Source organism: Bos indicus x Bos taurus, chromosome 13 (genome assembly GCF_003369695.1).
Source record: "Bos indicus x Bos taurus breed Angus x Brahman F1 hybrid chromosome 13, Bos_hybrid_MaternalHap_v2.0, whole genome shotgun sequence".
In the NCBI taxonomy this organism is placed as follows: domain Eukaryota; kingdom Metazoa; phylum Chordata; class Mammalia; order Artiodactyla; family Bovidae; genus Bos; species Bos indicus x Bos taurus.
The window spans coordinates 31,964,674-31,984,695 of record NC_040088.1 but is presented as its reverse complement, the minus strand read 5'-3'; the positions used below and the strand labels follow the sequence as shown (position 1 = coordinate 31,984,695).

Here is a 20,022-nt window from a genome sequence, read left to right as displayed (position 1 = left end):
ACTAACACAATATTGTAAATCAATTATAAAAAAACTGAAATAAATAAAGCACTATAAAAAATTAGAGAAAAAAAAATTACAGGAACTTGAAGGAAGCAGTTGGCTGGATTTGAGGCCTCACTCACCTGCCTAACAGCGACCAGGGGCTACACCTTCCCATCATTTCCCTTTCCCCTACTCTGGCTGTGGGCAGAGATGCCCATTACCCAGATCCCCAGCTCCACTCTTCTCAGTGGCCCTCCGAGTTGGGGGGTTTGCCTGAAGTCCCTTCCCCACGCTCTCATTCTCCATTGCTCTCTGCCTACTTCTGGGTGAGGCCTGCCCCACAATGGCAGGCAGCCTTGTGTTGTCCCCTTCCCATCCCCCTCGACGCCCACCACCAGAATGCACATCGTGACTGATACTCAATTTGGACAGCAGTCTCCATTCCCCACTCACCCAAGCCACTGCAGGGTCCTGAAACACTGATGGGCAGCCTGGCTTAGAAAGCTATACTGCTTCTCCCAGACATCAGGACCAACCCCTAGGTTCTGCTTACACACCTCCAGGGACAGAGGAAACCTACCCCCAAGACAGCTGGGAATGCTTACTGATGATCTTTACAAACCCTGAGACCTCAGGCCAGACCAGTTGAGCCATCACCTACATCTGGATGAGGGGAGGGCAATTCCATGGATTCTGTCAGCCCCAGGCAGATTTTTTTAATGTTTGATAAGAATGTCCCTGATGGCTCAGACAGTAAAGAATCTGCCTGCAATATGGGAAACCTGGGTTTGATCCCTGGGTCGAGAAGATCCCCTGGAGAAGGGAATGGCAATCCATTCCAGTATTCTTGCCTGGAGAACTCCATGGACAGAGGAGCCTGGCAGGCTACAGTCCATGGGGTTACAAAGAGTTGGTCACGACTTAGCGACTACACTTTCACTTTCAAGAATTTTTAGCTGTTTCTCAAATTGTAGAGGAGGAAACTAAGAGGAAGAGATTTACTGAGAGTTCAGGTAGGCTGAGATTGAGTGGATATGGCTGCCCTAGAATAAAGAAGACCAAAGTAAGGCAAGCCTTGTACCTCTATCCCCCTTCACCTCCCTGGGCCATCTCACAGATGACGTGCCCTATGTGGGTCACTAGACAGCTCCCTCTGCCTCTGTACCAAATCCCCTCCACAGCCCCCTAACTGCTTCTCTGGTGCAGTAGGACAACAGTCTCCTACACAGAGCAGCTTGGATTTTCCTTTGTAATCCATCACCTAGGAGCATGTCCCTGTGCAGAAAAGGCTCAAACCCTCAAGTTGGCCCCTTTCTTTTAATTAAATGTTTTTAGGATTATCCTTTTTACCCATCTGGTCTTGTAATCCCCACGTTGGCTCTAAGTAATAGCAGCCATAGAAGACTCTTGTATGGCACTTGGAGTAGGCAGGCCCTGTTCTCAGTGCTTTGTATACACCAACTCATTTGATCCAATTCACAAGCCTTTGATGGAGGGGCTTTACTATCTCCATTTTGCAGATGAGGAAATTGAGGCACTGAGATCAATCCTTGTCCATAAATTTCCGTTTGTTTCATGCCATCCCCATGTGTCCCCTTCTCCTCCATCCCCTCAGGGTGACCACAGAGACTGTCAGCCCCCACCTCCAACTCCTAGAGGCCATAACCCCAGCCCTGCTTACCTGCAATAATCTAACCCTGGGAGCTCCCTTCCCACCCGTTTTGGATAACCTCCTTCCCTGGTATTCCCAACCCCAACCCAGAAGGCCCCTTCCAGAACCCTCCCCTCAGGGAGCCCCAGGCCCCATGTTTGGCTGGGCTCCAGGAGGACTAGGCAGTCTGTGATTTGTCCTTTCAAAAGGCTGCTCTTCCTGCAGGGCTGAGAGCCAGGAGGCCCAACGAGGCAGCTCAGACCCGGCCACGTGAGGCCCCTTCCCTTCCCGCTGCCCCAGGCCCAGATGACTCAGAGCCTGGCAGCTGCGGTCACCACCCTTCCCCAGGGTGTGAGTGCTGGTGTGGGCAGGGTGGGGGAGGAGGCAATCCTAGCAGCACTGCTTGGCATCCACACAAACTCCTGTTGGGTGGGAATGCTTCTTAGCTTCTGTCTCATAACCAACTGTCTCTTTTGAACAATAGGCTGAGTAACTTCACATTATCCAACATTCTCTCAAGGCACGGATTTCAAGGCTGCAGAACAGCAACTTCTCCATCATTGCTCAACTTCCCTCTCCTGATTGTTTCCAGATTCCACATGGCTACAGACCTTCTTGTCTAAACATCCTTCCTTTCTGTACCAACAGTTTTATTGCTTCTGGAAAGTAGGGTGCTTTTGTGTTCAATCCCAGGGATAAAGACTTCTAAAAATCATTAAGTTTTCTAGATGACTGTGAGCTGTGATCACTGGATGGACTCAAGCCAGTGACCTACAAGCCAGTGACCTAAAGGGTCACTTTAACTTTTTAAAGAATCTGACTTGAGAAAAAATTAAGACTAAGATTAGCATTTCAACATAGGAGAGTCAGAAGACAGGCTGAAATTCCTGCTACTGCCACACTACAGCATGCAGGTGCATGCAGCTCTGGACAGTGAACAGAGCTCTTTGCTATAAACAATCACGTTTTCTGGTTAAGAGAGAAATTAAAATTTACCAATCCTAATGAAAATATGGAACAACAACACTCTCAGACACAGCTGGTGGGAGCTAAGTTGGTATAGCAACCTTGGAGAACTATGTGGAAAATACACACGCTGTGATCCAACAGTTCCACCCCTGGTATAGTTCCATCACATTTTGAAATAGTCTCAAACAATCTACGGGCAGAATGAAAATGTTCTCTCTCTTAATTGTGGTGGCAGTTACCAAACTGTACATCCACCAAAACTCACAGAAATATATACACAAAAGAGTGAATCTTTGCTTTAATTTTTAAAAGATTTAAAGACTAGGGAGGGACTTCCCTGGTGGTCCAGTGACTGACTCCATGTTCCCAATGCAGGGGGCCCAGGTTCAATCCCTGGTCAGGAAACTAGATCTCACAGGCCACAACCAAGACCCAGAGCAGCCAAATGGGTAAACAAATAAATGCCAGGGAATTCCCTGGCATCCAGTGATTCGGACTCTGCTCTCTCACTGCCATGGCTCAGGTTCAATTCCTGGTTGGGTAACTAAGATCCTGCAAGATGGATGGCAAGCCCCCAACCCCCCAAATTTTAAAGGCCAGAAGAAAAACAAGTAGAACGAACAATTTAATTTAGGAATATATCCATATAGTGAGAATAAGTTATTGGTAAAAGAAACAGGATGGACCTCGAATCATTATGCTGAGTGAAGAGTCAGACACAAAACTGTATAAAGCTCAAGAACAGGTAAAACTAATCTACTACAATTGAGGTTAACTAGTGGTGACTCCAGAGTGTAGGTAACTGGGAAAGAGCTGGAGGAAACCTTCTGGGATGCTAGACATGTCGACACATTGAGCTGTGTGGTGCCTTCTCACATCTGTGCCCTATGTTTAAGATATGTACCTTTGAGGAAATGTCAGTCTTTCCCCAATTTAAAAAGAAAACATTCTTTAAATTGTCATTGCAAATGCCAAATAGCAAGCAAATCCAATGATCCCCAGCCCCCCGACTCTGTCAGGCCTAGCACAGGAGCCTGTGTGACTCTTAAACCATGTGAGTAGGCTGCATGTGGCTGCTCCCAGGCTCCTAGCCAGAGGTGGGAATTCCTGCCCTGACTTGGCATAAGCAAAACAACCTTTAAAACTGGCTGACAGCCCAGGATTTTAAACCGCTTCCTTGCCTGATCCACCCCTCTTTTTGAGCATCCAGGAATAAAGTTATATCTTCACTTCCTGGTAGGGACTGCAGTACCTCTGCCCTATCCTCTGAAATTCCCAGGACAAGGAGGTCTTGGCCCAGCCCAAATTGGAGAGATGAACCCTAGCACCCTCTCTACTGGGCCCAGGCACCAAGGCCTTCTCTCAGGGAAGACTCTTGTCCTCACTTGATCAAGGTCCCTTCCTCTTGTTTCCCCTGCAAAATGAGCTAAATGTGTGACCTGGTGTGATTAGGAGACACTAGGTAAAAGTGTTTGGGGCAGACTAAGTGATCACAACTGACTATGATGGGTTGTGAGTGGGGCAGAGGTGGCCACAGCTGTCAGCACCTAGCTCATTCTGGGTGGGGTTAGACACTCAGCCCCCATTGCTTTCTCCTCCCCATGTGATCTGATCCACATAGCCAGGGTGGTAAGAGGACTCTTAGAGCAGAAGCTAGGCAGCCTAGCCCCACCTTCTTATCTCTTGCAGAGGTGGGAAGGTGAAGAGTGAGAGTCCTGGGCAGCTGGAATATCTACTCTGCTTGTATGTGCTGTGTGACCTGGGGCAGGTGAGTGCCCTTTGAGTATCCAGGGGCCTTCCTCCTCATAAAACCAGACCACTTGAGCATTCAGGGTGGTACAGGCAAATCTCAGAACTGTGCCAGGGCTCTCTCTCTCCTCTCCCTCTACTTCTTCCTCTTTCTCAGGGGTCTGCACAAGTATTTTCCCTTTTCTGGGGCAAATCCCGTCACCCAGATAAGGCTGGCTTGGTGCCAGCCGCCTGCTCAGTGGAGGGGGCTTCTGGACTACACTTCTTGAGTAGAAGCCCAGCCCCCACCCCCACCCCTCCAATATCATCCCTCCTACCTATTGTGCCCTTGCAGCAGGCTCAAGACCAAGACTGAAGACCAAGGAGCTTAAGAAACTTGGGATCGGGGGGACAAGTTTAGACTCAGCCTAGGACTCTCAAGTCTCTTCTTATTGCTCTGGCAAGAAACAGCCTGTTTTCCCACCTGCAGAATGGAGCGAATAATCACAGCAAGGTAGAACTTTAACAAGAAGTGGGAATGACACTTGACATGTTGTGTGAGCACTCTGTATCAGGCAGTGTCTTAGTTGTACATTTGCAAAGGAGCCCCTACCATCATAGCTCATATTTGGGCTGGTGTGGGAGAGAGTAATTTGCTGTGGTATTCCAAGGGGATTTCCTGACACATCCAGATTTCTGGTTCTCCCAGATCGGCCCTTTCCTACTCTTTTACCTTGACCCTGGCACCTCCTAAGTGGTGGAACCTTTGCTGAGTGCTGGGGATAATGAAAGTCATTTCCCTAATAGAGCAGGGAGGCTTCTGGGAGGCATTAACATTTGAAATTGAATCTTAAGAGAAATAGCAGCTTGAGGAGAGCATTCCTGAGCATATTGCAGATGCAAGGACAAGAAAATGTGAAGAGCAACTATGGGGGATTTAATTCAGCGAGAGGTGAGGAATGAGGCAGCAGAGGGTCTAGGTCCTAAAGGCTGAGACTTTTAAGTTTCTGAAGGCAATGGTGAGCCACTGACAGTTCTAGAGAACAGACTTGATGACATCATTCTTGCCTTCTTGGTGCAGAATTTAGGAATGGAGAGCTAGTTTAGGAAGATGGACCCCAGAAGTGCTTGAGAAGCCAGATGAGGGGAACAGGGAGGCTGAATCCAAAATCTTGGCAAGACTTGGGAAGAGGGTATGAGGCCACCTCCCCAGGAGTCTTCCAGCCCCAATCCGGAGACTTGCCTCTGCTGTATTCCACCATCAGGGTCTGCCATAGTCTTATTAAGGGCTCCACAGGACACAATGCTACTTACTCAGCTTGCTCAGTGCTTTATTGAACCAAGACCCTTCTAGATGACTCAGCAGAGCCTTCAAGAAGCCCTGCCCATTTCCCAAGATTCAGAATCCAGAAGTGGCTGGCCTTAGTTTAGCTGCTTTCATAAAATTTCCTTTTGAATATCTCCAAATCTTAAAAGTGTAAAGATTTTGTTCACACAGACAGGCACATGTATACTCCTGCTGCAGGCAGTCACACTCACTGAAATGCCTCAGTTCAGTGGTTTGTGGACAAGGCATTGTGGGTCTATGGCCATCCATGCACCCACTATCCATCCACACTTCCATTTGTCCATCTGTCCATCTGTGACGAGACAGCAGCAAGTTCTGACGTGGGTTCAGCCCCCAGGGTTCACAGCAGTGAGGGCTAGGTTTCCAGTGGGCTCAGGATGCAGGCCTTAACCCTCACCTAGGGGCCTCCATGGATAATAACATCCCTTTCCGAGCCACAGAAGCCAGGGCCAAGTGGGTTATGAATGTTTGTATCTTTAACAACTGGACAGGGAAAACCTAAACCTTAGCCTGTAACTATCCTGAGATGGAAAAAAAAAAGAGATCAAACATACAAATAACACTGAAACAGGAAAGAGGAAGAGCTCGTGCCTGTGCTGGAGATGTTCACATGAAGAGACGGGAAGGAGAAGGGAGTTTGGCACACACACTTAGGAGTATGTTAGCACCTGGGACATGGTGCTAACTCCGAGGGTAGCGGTGGCTCCTTCTAGGAGGCTGGAGCTTTCTCTCAGCCACATACATATAAACAAAGCTCTTAGGAAAAAAGAGGCTTTTCTGAATACAGCAAGACAAAGGGTTAACCCAAACAAGGAAGAAAAAGACACCAAAAAGGCTCCTGTTAGACACAAATACTTCCTTTGAGCTAGACTTAATCCAATTTCACTTAGTCAGCAGGCTGGGCTCTCCTGGAGTGAGGATGGGGGTGTCACCAGGATACGGAACATGACTGGAGTGAGACAGAGGATCAGGGCTGGTGCAGGCAGACAGGACGTCCTCACCATCTTTTCCCTGGACAGCAGACCCTCAGCCCCGGAGGCCACAGGGCGGCTGATGCCCAGGCCGCACAAAGCAAGGAAGGCGGGTGGGACAGTTGCTGGCCCTTCACTGGTCCTGCAGGCGGCTGCAAAGCTCTCGCCGGCTCCGCTCGCCAGCCCAGCTGCGTGTCTTGAGGCGGAAGGTCTTCATTTCATCCTTGAAGTCCTCATGGTTCATGGGCCGGTAGTCTTGAGGCTCACAGAAGGTCTAGGGCAGGATGGGATGGGGCAATCAACATGGGGACCTGGGCAACTTCAGAGAGGACTCTATCCTCCCTTATCCGAGGGCTACTGCCTGGTCAACCCCTTTCCCTGTAGCCCAAACCTCCCACGGATGCTATGGCCACCCCAACCCGTGGTACCGGGTGCTGTGGGAAGAAGTCCTTGTAGCCGCCTTTGAGGATATACATCTCAGGATAGTAGAGGCTGGGGTAGTCGTTGGAGGCTCTGTCTCGTTCCCTGATGAAACGGCACCTGCGACCAGTAGGGGTGTGGGGTGAGAGCTGGTTGTACAGTGGGATGTATCAGGGGACCTGCTCCACGCAGCCACTCCTCTGGGAACCACAGAAGGCTTGAGTGCAGGAATGTCAGCCACAAGAACACTTTTAGTTCAGTCTGGCTAACTGGGTTCACAAGAGGTTGGGGAGACAGAAAAAGGCAAATCAAAGGGGCTCTGTGTTCAGAAGACAGTTACACAATCTCTGTCCGAGACATTTCTTCTGGGCCAGGAAAGTGGAGGCAGAAGGGAGACAAGTGAACCAAGTTCAAGAGGTAAGAGTCAGAAGGTCTGGACAAGGCTGGGTGAGGAGATGGAGAGAGGAAAGAACAATCGAACCCTGGAAGGGCCAGCATCACTGAGGACTGGGACAGGGCCTTTGGATTTTAAGGACACTGCTGGAGAGTTAGAATAAGGTTTTGTGGAGATGGCGGCAATGGACAGAGGGAAGATGGGAGGCCTGACGGAAAGGATGAGAGGAGACAGGAGGACAGTGCCATGCACAGGGAAGCAGGGATACGGTCTGCTCCAAGCTCCAAGGTGAGATAAGAGGCCCAGATCAAGGAGGGGCCAGGGCCGGGCTCACGCCTCTTGGCCACTGGATGGTTCCAGCACCCGAAAGCCTAAGCAGGGAAGGTAAGGAGCAGCACTAGCTGGCTGGGCGGAGCCAGGACTCACATGCGGGGGCCCCGCTCAGATGAAAATTCACAGTGGAAAATGAGGATGATTCTCTTATCCAGGCTGCAGGGTGTGATGGGGCTCTGTAGCAGGAAGGTCTCGGCATCCCGTTCCAGAGGCAGGTTCACAGCAGTCTGCCAGAGAAGCCAGGGGTCAGGCCGCAGCTGTGCGTGGCTGACCCTGCCCTGTGCGGTCCCCATCTTTCAGATGAGTGACTCCACCTCTTGAAGGGCAGATCCTACCCCATGAGAGAGTGCATCCTCTGGGCAGAGGAAGGACAGAACTGGATGAGTCTTCAGGGCCTCTCCCGTCACCCTGCCTCACCTTGATGTGCCCGCCTTCATACTCATAGGGGTATCTGCAGTCAACAATCACAAACTTCTCCACGATGTGGCTGAACTTGCCTGTCAGCAGAGCCACCACCTGCAGGAGGCCGCAGAGGTGGGTCCCAGTGGTTCAGGCTGGCAGGCAGGGGGCTGACCCAGTGCTTGTAGCCTGACTCCAGGGGAGGTTAACAAGCAAACAGAAGTCCCAAAGGCACTGAAAAATAACTCATCCCTGCATACCGTTTCTGGTGAGATGTACTTGAGGTCTTGGTGCTTTCCATCCACAGTCTGTAGGAGGAAGGCCTGAAGGGAAGGTGAGAGAGAGTGACATTGGCAAAACTAGGAACCTGAGAAAAATGAGTTTTTCCTCAAGTCTGAAAGCCAAACTTGCTTGACTTTCCCTTTTTTTAATATTTATTTGTTTTATTTGGCTGCATCCAGTCTTAGTTGCATGGGATCTTTGATCTTCACTGCTGCATGTGGGATTTTTTGCAGCACGTGAACGCTAAGTTGTGCCACGCGGGATCTAGTTTCCTGACCAGGGATCCAACCTGGGCCCCCTGCATTGGCAGCGTGGAGTCTTAGACACTGGACCACCAGGGAATTATCTGCTTTGACTTCAAATTAAGGTCTGGTTCCCATAGCAACCAAGGTGCCTCTAGGGTCTGATCCCCAGAAAACAGCCTTCCAAGGGGAAATGAAGATGGGGAGCAGAGAATATGAACCCTCCATGCCTCCTGCCCCCATGCTTTGCCAAGCAGGCCCCAGGAGGCCCCCGGCAAGATGGAAATCTTTTCCAAGGTGGAGATACCACTGATGCCCTGGACAGATTTGAGATAGGAGATCAAAGAGAGCCAGAGAGAGGAGTCTGGGTGAGACTACAGGATAAGATGCAAAGGACAAAATGAGGGGCTTCTGGGAGAGTGGGAGTCACTGAAGCAGTCGCTGGGCTCAGGGGCCACATAGTAAAGGCCCGAGCCTCCTGAGGGTCCCACTGCTGGTACCTTGGAGTAATCCCCGATCAGTTCTCGGTGGTCACTGTCCAGGATATTCTCAATCTCATCATGACACAGAGACTTTGAGCGGAGAATGCGGGCTTTCTGTGAGGCAAGTGGCAGCCAGGGTCAGGGGTGAGGCTGTCCCTCAGTGCCCTGTCTGGTTAGCATCCCCCTTCCTTGCACCCTGCCCCCCTCTACAAACCCAGCTGAGACGGGCTTACAGGGTGGACTTGGAGGGTGGCAGTCCAGCCTAGTCCCAGCCCAGGACGGGGGTACTCACGGGTTCCTCAGCTTCCTGCAGTTCCTCCTCTGGAGGAGTCACGCTCCTTTTCCGCTTGTTCTGTACAGGCAGATCCCGGTCCTGCGGGCGCTCCAGCCTCTTGAGGATGGGCCGGATCACACCGCAGGGCATGGACGGAGAGCGGAAGAGCCGCTGGCACTTGCTGTACATGATGAGGTCCTGGCAGAGGTAGCAGGTCTGGGGTCAGCATTCCTAGCCCCTGCTTTCCATCCCAGTCTCACTCAGAGGGTAGGGCTCCACCATTCCCAAGTTTTGAGGGGCCTCTCCAGGGGCTCACCTGTTCCTCTTCCTTTTCTGAGGTCTTGACCAGTGGGGCACTAATGAGGCTCTCCATGCCTGGGGGGACTACATCATTTTCCTGAGGCCAGATCAGCAAGGGTATGGTCACACTCGCAGGCACAGGTCCAACACCTAAGGCCCCAAGTCCTCCAGGGCGGTTTTCCCAGTTCTCCCAGCAAAATTCCAGGCCAGCAGCCCTTGGTGACCCTGCTCATACTGCCACACAGGACAGCCCCCAGGACCAGGAAACTGCGGGGCCCCACTCGCCAGAGGGACTTTAGCATAGATATGAGAAGCATGGCAATACAGGAAGACCAGGCTTCCCTTTGCCCTGCCCATCCACCCTCCACTGCAGCACCAGCCACTTCCTCTTCTCTGATTGGCCAGAGGTCAGGCTGTGACTCAGTTACCTCCAGTTCTTCTGACATTGAAATGAGGTCATAGTCTTGCTGTAGGAGCTCAGAGCTTACCTCTTTCGGGAGATCTCAGGAAGGGAGAGGTAGGGGGCCTGACAAGGCAAGGCTGTTTACCTTTAAGTCCGTCTCCAGGATATCCACGAATCCATCGTCTTCCTCAACAGCCCCTGTGGAGGGGGTCACGGAGAACTGGCATCGGGCCAGGGGGATCAGTTCCTCGACTTCCATCTTCCGCTCAGGGGTGAGACACTGCATGGGTGACAAACAGACAGAGGAGACTCAACATGGGGCCCGAGACAAGTCTCCACCCTAACCTTCTGAGAAATAAGGTTCCCACTGCCTCAGGGCTCAGGATCACCCCCAAGTTTCCCAGGCTGCCTTCACAGGCACCTGCCCTCCGCGCATGCCTGCCCTGCAGGGGTCAGCTCTCCTGGTATACCATCAGGTCGGGAGCCGAGCTTGGCCTCTGGGCAAAGGCTTCTCTGCGGCTGGCCCACTCCCCAAGAGCACGGGAGTGGCTGGGATGTTTGAGTTTCCCTGGCATCTTGAAGACAAATCCATCCTGTGGGCAATACAGAGGGATGCATGATCAAATGCCAGAAAACCGCTCCAGCAAGCCCCCCTCTCTCCCTGAAGTGCTTCGATTCTGGCCTTCTGGAAACATACATTCTCTTTGTCCTCCCCAGAGCCGTGGGCAGCTTGGTCACACGCCTCAGTCTTCCTCCAGGTGCCAGACGCTTGGGAGTTGGTGATGTTCCGTAGCACAGGACTGTGGCCCAGAAGCCTCCCCTAGAGAGCCAGGAGGGCAGTAGGTACAGAAGGCTCCATTCCCCTAGTGCCAGCCCAGGCCATACCTTCTCCCATCTCTGCTCCAACTCCCCCAGATCCCCTGTCCACCTCCAAAGCCCCATCTCCCATAGCCAGACAAGGGACACCCAACTGCTTCAAGTCGACCTTCCGAGAATCAATCCAGGTCCCTCCTGCCCTCTATAATCCTAGCCAGTAGGCCCAAGTCTCTCAATGGGCCTCAGAGGACACTCACCGGCAAGGACTGGAAACGTCGGATGGCAAACTGCTCACTGCAGAAGGAAACAGGGACACCTCAGGGCTGGAGAGTCAGGCTGTGCCAGAGAACATGCAGGGTGCCCCTCCACCACAGAGCCCTGTACATCCTGGGGCCTATTCCACCCACACGGGGCAGGGAGCCTGTGCAACGAAGGCCAGAGCACTTACTTTTGAATAACTCGGCTGGCTGCCTGGATGGCCTGTTCAAACCTAGGACAGAGAAGGGTCCCATTCAACCTAGGTCTCCTCACAGCCCATTGCCTATCCCCAGCCTTGGGTCCTCAGTCCACAAGGCCCAGGGGAGCCAGAGCTCAGGCCAGGGGAAAGAGGAGGTAGGAAGAATGCAGCACCTATCATGGGCCCAGGTATAGGGGAAGAGGGAGATAAGAGGCAGCCTGGGATTTTAAAAGCTGCCCTGAATGGAAGAAGCCTGAAGAATGGCAGTGACAGAGACAGCTGGGGTAGGTCTTGGGGTAGCTGAGGAGTTACCAAGGCAACGGTCTCACCAGCCTGCCCACAGGCCTTCCACCTGTATGCAAATCACCTCAGCAGGGCCATATGGCTGCCAGGAAAGGCATCCATCCATCCCATGACAGGCCTTGTCCTGAACATGTGGGTGTCTGCAGGGCCTGGATACCAGCAAGGCAGGGCTTCCCTCCCCTTGTGTGGGATAGTCCTGGCTCCTCCAGGACAGGGGACTGGTTCAGTGTGCCCCTGGATCAGCCCCGGTCTGCCATGTCAGACCCCCTAGTGACAAATGTCCAAGGTCATAACCTCTCCTCCCTCCTGTGGAATTTTAGAACCCAGCCTCTGTTCCAACCCCTCCTCCTGCCTTAGAAGAGACCAGCAGGCAAAGAATTCCAACAGATGTTCCTTCTGAGCCTAGCTATGTTACCAGAGACCACCTGCCAGGCAGGGCTTTTGTGTGTCTCTGTGTACACACACACACACACCTCTTTCTGTGTAACTGTTAAGGCAGGTGCAGTGTTGGTGGTGGGAAACTGAGGGCTAAAGTGTCAGGAGGATAGCCCCCCCACCCCTCACCCAGGTGGGGCAGGGTGGCTGTATGCAGCCAACCTGGCACCAGGATGACCAATTTAATTGGCTTGGTTTTCAGTCTGCACCTGGGCCCTAGGGGTAAAGCAGGTTCAGCTCTGTGTTATCATCAAAACCCAACCTGCAGTCCCCACACCACCACCCAATGCTCTCCCCATTTCCTGTTTATGAACAAACCTGCAGCCCAGCCCAGTCTGATCAAAGGCAGTGGGAGGAAAGACAGCCACCGCCCTAAACCCAAATCCACAGTCGCTCAGCCCAGGCCGGGTTTGCCCGTTGTTCCCAGTAACGTCTGCTCTCCCTTCTGGGGCCTGAACAGCTGGATGGGAACAGCTGTGCTCTGGAAGGTACTACTCCTGCCCCACAACCAAGAAGCAGAGAACTGTGTTGAGCAGAGCCCCTCAACTTCTCCACTCTCCTTCACAAAGGGCCTGGTCCAAGGGTTGGCCAGCGGATGAAATGTCACTGAAACCAGTGGTGACTGATAGGAGGGCCAAGGGCCAAACCAGCTTGCAGCAACTGTTTTGTTTGGCCTAGAGTAAATTAAAAACTTTGAATTAGTTGGACCATATTTTAAAATTTTGATAATTCACAGGAAAGAAAAATATGTGCATAGGCAGAAAGGGCACATACAGTCCTGTATTCCCACAAGAGGCTCCCTGTGGCTACTGTCCTGAACCCATTCTAAGCTGCTCCCACGATAGTAGACCCTTCCCTGAGACAAGCAGAATGCCGGGACATGGAAAGGTCAATTAGTGCCCCTATACAAGGGTTTAGGGAGGTCTGTTTGCTCTCCCAAGCTCCCCTAGTGAGTTTAGGGTGGAACTAAGATTCTCAAGGGCAGGTTCCCCTCCTTGACCGTGTGGTCCCTCTTCTCTACTCACGTCTGCTCTGCCATGTTGGGGTCCATAGGGCTGGGAGAGTCCATGCACAGACCTGAGAGACAGAGTGCCTTGGTTTGAAAGTGGTGGCATTTCCTGCACACTTTTCCCTACCATGTCCCAACACTATTCAGAGAAGGGGGGAAAACCCGTTTTTATCTTAGGTCTTGATACATTAAAAACTGAAACAAAATCCACCCATAGACCCCAAGGGCTGACACATGGCCAAGTTACACAGGGCTCCATTCCCTATTTACTATTCTTGCTGGAATTGCCTATTACTATGGAAACTTTAAAGCCTAAAGTTTAGGCTTTAAACCAAAATTCTGCTAAGCATTTTTCTTGAACTGATTTAAAATAATTTGTTCTAGAAAAGATTACAGCTTTTAATGAAAGTTAAAGCCGAAGGCAAGTGAATGTTATAAAATGACAGATTTTCAGCCTAATTGCCTCCCAGGTGGGGCTGTGGTTTAGGACTTCGGTGCCTAGTTTTAAATAGTAAGATTTCATCTCCCTTGGAGGACCCCACCCAGCACCCATTGCTCAGCCAGTCTATGCCGGCTGTGGCATGCCCCACCAGAAGTGGGCAGGGGGAGGCTGCCGGGGTCCCATCAGGTTGTGGTGAGGATGTTAGTCTGATCAGCAGGGAAGTAGGGAGGCTCAGGTAGCCCCCCAAACTCCCCTGGCACCCCTGGGCCTCACCTGCATCAGAAGATTCAGAGGACTCAGACGACAGGGAGGATTCAGACGCCCGACGGGACAGGGATAGGCATGTGAGCAGGCTGCCTACCTGACTCTTTGGGGTCTCGCTGGGAAGGGAGCAGGGACCCAGGGAAGGAGAAAGGTAAATGTGGGGCTCAAGGGTTGGCTGGCCCATGTTCCCACCAACACCACCACCCACTCCCCCCAACCTCTGAAGTGCCCTTCCAGTCACTGCACTGTCTAAAGGAGGTGATGGCATCAAGGATCTACCCTCTTCTCAGGCCTTCTACAGAAGCCCTAATGTCTTCTCTTTGTTGATTGATTAAAGGTTCTCCTGGGTGCAGGGAAGGTGAACCCAGAGCAAGAGCAAGGAGTTGGGCTGGAACCATCCTGAGGAATGGTGGGGCAGCAGACAGCCCTAGAGGGCCATCCCCTAAACTCTAAAGGTCCCTACCCACCCACAAGCCTTTCTGGAGGAATGGCCAAGCCTTTGGCCTTTATTGCTTCAAGGACAACCCAGCCTGGAGCTGCAAACTTGCTCAGGGAACAGGACCAGTGTTTAACCCCTTTACCCCAGGAAAGAACTGAGGGTAGAGGGAACAGGACCACCCTCAAATTCCCCGTCCAGGCTCAGGATCCCCTGCCTGGGGCAAAATGGTGGAGATTTGAGCCAAGATTAGGGAGGCAGCATGGTGGAGGTGGGGAAGAGGGTCTCCAGAGAATGTGGCAGCCAAGAACAAGTCACCTGGAGGGTGTGAGCAGCACAGCTCGGTCCTGAGCCTTGAAGCAGGCTGTGTCTGGGATGCCTCTCCGTTTGGCACCCATGCCGGGTTCCAGAGAGGCCTGGGACCAAAACCTAGTGCGGGCCTCCCACCCTACACCGAGCATCCCTGGGGCCCCCTACCTGCCGAGCCCAGCGAGGTGGTGCATAGTCTGGGTGAGGGTGGTGACCGGAGAGGAAGCGGCCGCGCGCTCCGGGGACCCCAGGAGGCCATGAGCCCCCAGCCCGAGGCCCGGGAGGTGGCCAGGACGCTGGGCGCCACCGCGCATGCCGGCCGGACTGAGAGCCGAGCCTGCCACGGACTCCGGCTGGGGCAGCTCCATCGCGGTGGGGCGGGCGGGCCTGGCGTAGGGCGACCAACAGACGCCGGGCACAGCTGGCCTGGACGAGGTAGGGAGCCGGCCCGGGGTGGAAGGGAAGGGAGGGAGGAAGAGCAAAGGGGCAGGAGCGAGAGAGGAGAGGGAAGTGGGGAGGGTGGGGAAGGGAGGAGGGACACGGGGACAGGCTACCAGCCCAGGAAGCCTCTAGCAGAGGCTGCCACCTCCACCTTCTTATATATTCGAAAAATAACAGCGGCCGCGCCGCCGGACGCCACCAATGGGGGCGCAGTAAAGAAGAGAGGCGGGACAGAGGGCGGGGCTACTATGTTGGAAGGCGCGGAGGCTGGACCAGCCCGGCCTCACCCAGTTCCAGGCTTTGAGTCGGGTAGAGGAATCAAGGAATTAACCCTGGCACTCCCTCCCAGCCAGGGTTCAAGGAGCCGTGCTTCTCAAATTCCGATTCTCAGTATGTGGTTTGGAGCTACCCACCCCTCCAGCAAAGAGGGCCTCAGGAGATGCAAAAACTCCCTAGAGTAGCCTCAGAGGGACCCCACCGTTTAACATCACTTACATGTACCGGCTGGCATCATGATAGCCTCCATTCCAGGAATCTGCGGAATACAGCTGTGCAGTGCGGTGTGTGTTCGCCTTTCCACTTTACCGACAGAGACGATGAGGCGTAGAGAAGTTCATTAACTCGTTCAAGGTCACATGATTGTGCAGATGGTAGAGTTGAGATTCACCCTAGACACATCTACTCTCCCAGCTTCCCTGACCCCGCGACTGGCAGCTCCTGGGGCGGCCCCAAGGGTAATTCCCACGGGGAGTCCCCAGTGCTGGAAGTGGACCCGCGGTGGGGGCCGACACATAACTAGCCAGTGTTTCCGGGGGTCCCCGGTTAGATGTGATCCCAAGCTGCCCAGTTTTTGCCGGCAGCTCCAGAGGAGGCTCTAATGATTGGTCTAGTCGTGAGTTTTGGCAGTGAGGACAAAGGAGGGTGTCAGCAATCTCCGAACCCAGTTATGGAATGCCTATTGATGGTTTGGCTAATTTGGTGCCAATGTTTAATTGGTGTTTCTTTGATCAGGAGGGCTGAATTTGTCACTGGTTTTAACTGAGCATCTTCTAATTATCTGATTACCTGCTAGTGAGCTCACTGTCCTTGACTGTGGTGGGAAGGCTGCAGTCAAAAACTAGTGGGGAGTAAGCTGTTTTTGCACCCCATCTCTCCAGGGAAGAAGTGGCCTCCAGCTTATCAAGTCACAGCTCAAGAATGCTGGCACTGCAGCCTTGAGCCCCTTCCCATACAGCTCCAATCCTTCAGGCCAAGGAGCAGTAGCAGGGGTGGGAGGAGGGTGGCAGAAAGGAGAGCCTGGCATTGGGGGCTGGGGCAGGCCAGGAGAAACATGGAAGAAGGGAATGAGAAGGCCCCAGTCCCATCTGAGAGGGATGAGGAGGGCGGGGATGTGACAAAAGTAGATCATGAACCCCAGACAAATCTTCAGGACCCTTCCCCAGTCACTATAGTGAATGTGTTGTGTATTCTTCCAGAGTTTAGTCTAAACAGTCCTAGGCAATAGAAACAAAATGGGAGACACGTAGGTAATTTAAAATTTTCTAGTAGGCAAATTTTTAAAAGTAACAAGAAACAGATGAAACTTTAATATTTTATTTAACCTAATATATTGTTTTTAATTTCAGCTTGAGAACTTTTAATGTTTTTATTTATTTATTTGATTATGTAAGCTCTCAATTGGAGCATGTGGGATCTTGGATCTTTGCTGTGGCATGGAGGATCTTCAGCCATGGCATGTAGGATCCAGGTCCCCAACCAGGGACCAAACCTATCACCCCTACACATTGGGATTGTGGAGTCCCAGGCACAGGGACCACCAGTCAGTCAGTTCAGTCACTCAGCCATGTTCAACTCTTTGTGACCCCATGGACTGCAGCACGCCAGGCTTCCCTGTCCATCACCATCTCCCAGAGCCTGCTCAAACTCATGTCCATTGAGTCAGTGATGCCTTCCAACTATCTCATCCTCTGTCATCACCTTCTCTGCCTGCCTTCCATCTTTCCCAATATCAGGGTCTTTTCCAATGAGTCAGTTCTTCTCATGAGGTAGCCGAAGTATTGGAGCTTCCACTTCAGCATCAGTTCTTCAATAAATATTCAGGGTTGATTTCCTTTAGGATTGACTGGTTTGATCTCCTTGCAGTCCAAGGGACTCTCAAGAGTGTTCTCCAGCACCACAGTTCAAGGCATCAGTTCTTCACACTCAGATTTTGTTATGGTCCAACTCTCACATCCATACATGACTACTGGAAAAACCATAGTTTTGACTAGATGGACCTTTGTCCACAAAGTAATGTCTCCGCTTTTTAATAAGCTCTCAAGGTTTGTCTTCGGAGAAGGCAATGGCACCCCACTCCAGTACTCCTGCCTGGAAAATCACATGGATGGAGGAGCCTGGTAGGCTGCAGTCCATGGGGTCGCTAAGAGTCGGACACGACTGAGCGACTTCACTTTCACTTTTCACTTTGATGCATTGGAGAAGGAAATGGCAACCCACTCCAGTGTTCTTGCTTTGAGAACCCCAGGGACAGGTGGGCTGCCGTCTCTGGGGTCGCACAGAGTTGGACATGACTGAAGCGACTTAGCAGCAGCAGCAGCAAGGTTTGTCATAGCTTTTCTTCCAAGGACCAAGCGTCTTTTAATTTCATGGTTGCAGTCACCATCTGCAGTGATTTTGGAGCCCAAGAAAATAAAGTCTGTCACTGTTTCCATTGTTACTCCATTTATTTGCCATGAAGTGATGGGACTGGATGCCATGATCTTTGTTTTTTGAATGTTGAGTATTAAGCCAGCTTTTTCACTCTCCTCTTTCATTTTCATCAAGAGGCTCTTTACTTACTCTTCACTTTCGGCCATAAGGGTGGTGTCATTTGTGTATCTGAGGTTACTGATATTTTTCCTAGCAATCTTGATTCCAGCTTGTGCTTCATCCAGTCTGGCATTTCACATGATGTACTCTGCATATGTTATATAAGCAGGGTGACAATATACAGCCTTGACATACTCCTTTCCAGTTTGGAACCAGTCCATTGTTCCATGTCCAGTTCTAACTGTTGCTTCTTGACCTGCATACAGATTTCTCAGGAGGCAGGTAAGGTGGTCTGGTATTGCCATCTCTTTCAGAATTTTCCATAGTTTGTTGTGATCCACACAGTCAAAGGCTTTGGCATAGTCAATAAAGCAGAAGTATATGTTTTTCTGGAACTCTCTTGCTTTTTCTATGATCCCACAGAAGTTGGCAATTTGATCGCTGGTTCCTCTGCCTTCTCTAAATCTAGCTTGAATATTTGGAAGTTTTCAGTTCATGTACTGTTGAAGCCTCACTTGGATAATTTTGAGCATTACTTTGCTAGCGACCACCAGGGAAGTCCCTAATGTAATGGATTTTAAAGTTATCATTTCAACATGTTATCAATATAAAAATTGTTACTGAAATGTTTTACATACTTTTTTTTCTGATACTAAGCCTTCAAAGTCCAATGTGCATCTTACACGCACAGCACATCTCAGTTTGGAACTGCCATATTTCAAGTGCTCAGTAGCCTTAATGGGCTACTCTAGTGGTCAGTGTGTATCTATATATTCAATTGTATGACCATATTTTTATAAATCTACAAACAGTATAAAAAACAATGTTTTATACCTTGCTTTCTTTTATTTGAAGATATATTTACTCAATTCCCTAATGCTGTACATTTATTAGCTTTTAAATGATGCAACAGATATGCACAGAATGAATTCCTAAAGAGAAACTGCTGGACAGAATGGGGTTTATTGAAATCTTCTTTTCCTTTTCCTAAATCTCATTTTCTGAAGCTGACTGAGTTTTTGAAGAACAGGTAGCAGATCATTTACCTCTCCCCCGTCTCCCAGTACCTTAAATAGGCCCAAGCCCGAGGTTGGTCTCTCTAACCCCAATATCCTACTTCTAGAAATTTCTCTTAAGATGATAAAGGTACATACAGATGTATGTTTATAATATTGAATAACAATGAAAAATGAAGAGCAAGCTGAGTGTCCTTCAATAGGGGCCTAGGGCAATGAGGTGGTTCCCCTACACTGTGCAATACCTGAAGCATCTAGAGAGCAGGCATTGGGAGGCTAGGGATGCTTGACACCTGGCAGGCCCAATAATTCTTGTTCAGTCACTCAGTCGTGTCTGACTCGGTGACCCCATGGACTGCAGCATGCTAGGCTTCCCTGTCCTTCACCATTTCCTGGAGCTCACTGGAATTCACGTCCATGGAGTCGGTGATGCCATCCAACCATCTCATTCTCTGTCATCCCCTTCTCCTCCTGCCTTCAATCTTTCCCAGCATCAGGGTCTTTTCCAATATGTCAGCTCTTTGTATCAGGAAGCCAAAGTATTGGAGCTTCAGCTTCAGCATCAGTCCTTCCAATGAAAATTCAGGGTTGATTTCCTTTAGGATTGACTGGTTTGATCTCCTTCAGTCCAAGGGACTCTCAAGAGTGTTCTCCAACACCACCATTCCAAAGCATCAATTCTTCGGTGCTTAGCTGTCTTTATAGTCCAACTATCACATCCATACATGACTACTGGAAAAACCATAGCTTTGACTAGACGGACCTTTGTCTGCAAAATTATGTCTCTGCTTTTTAATATGCTGTCTAGGTTTGTCATAGCTTTTCTTCCAAGGAGCAAGCATCTTTTAATTTCAAGGCTGTAGTCACCATCCACAATGATTTTGGAGCCCAAGAAAATAAAGTCTGTCACTGTTTCCATTGTTACCCCATTCATTTGCCATGAAGTGATGGGACCGGATGCCGTGATCTTTTAATTTTCTTTGAATGTTGAGTGTCAAGCCAGCTTTTTCACTCTCCTCTTTCACCTTTATCAGGAGGCTTTTCAGTTCTTCTTTGCTTTCTGCCATATGGGTTGTGTCATCTGCATAGCTGAGGTTATTGATAT

At 50.8% G+C, this 20,022-nt stretch overlaps 1 protein-coding gene across 4 annotated transcripts; it reads right to left on the bottom strand.

The window, feature by feature from the left end:
- Positions 1-5,640: 5,640 nt before the first annotated feature.
- Positions 5,641-15,257, bottom strand: CDC25B (cell division cycle 25B). Of its 4 annotated transcripts, XM_027559367.1 has the most exons (16): positions 14,821-15,257; positions 13,917-14,023; positions 13,218-13,269; positions 11,446-11,487; positions 11,255-11,291; positions 10,879-11,001; positions 10,652-10,774; positions 10,327-10,461; positions 9,795-9,875; positions 9,497-9,676; positions 9,223-9,318; positions 8,459-8,521; positions 8,217-8,315; positions 7,893-8,026; positions 7,081-7,192; positions 5,641-6,926 (listed from the first exon to the last, which is right to left on the bottom strand). In XM_027559367.1, exons 1-16 carry the CDS (start codon positions 15,018-15,020, stop codon positions 6,786-6,788), a joined length of 1,725 nt encoding a protein of 574 aa, XP_027415168.1. In that variant the 5' UTR covers positions 15,021-15,257; the 3' UTR covers positions 5,641-6,785. The 4 variants fall into 4 exon arrangements, with proteins under 4 accessions (XP_027415168.1, XP_027415171.1, XP_027415169.1 ...); XM_027559370.1 differs by lacking the exon at positions 13,917-14,023 and having other exon boundaries at positions 14,821-15,254; XM_027559368.1 differs by lacking the exon at positions 9,223-9,318 and having other exon boundaries at positions 14,821-15,195.
- Between the last annotated feature and the right edge of the window lie 4,765 nt (positions 15,258-20,022).

Coding starts and splice junctions, on each gene's coding strand:
- CDC25B (XM_027559367.1), bottom strand. CDS start 15,020: ATGGAGCTGCCCCAGCCGGAGTCCGTGGCAGGCTCGGCTCTCAGTCCG. Junction 11,488..13,217: donor CCCAACATGGCAGAGCAGAC/GTGAGTAGAGAA, acceptor TCTCTGTCCTAG/GTTTGAACAGGCCATCCAGG. Junction 6,927..7,080: donor ACTTCTTCCCACAGCACCCG/GTACCACGGGTT, acceptor ATCCTGCCCTAG/ACCTTCTGTGAGCCTCAAGA.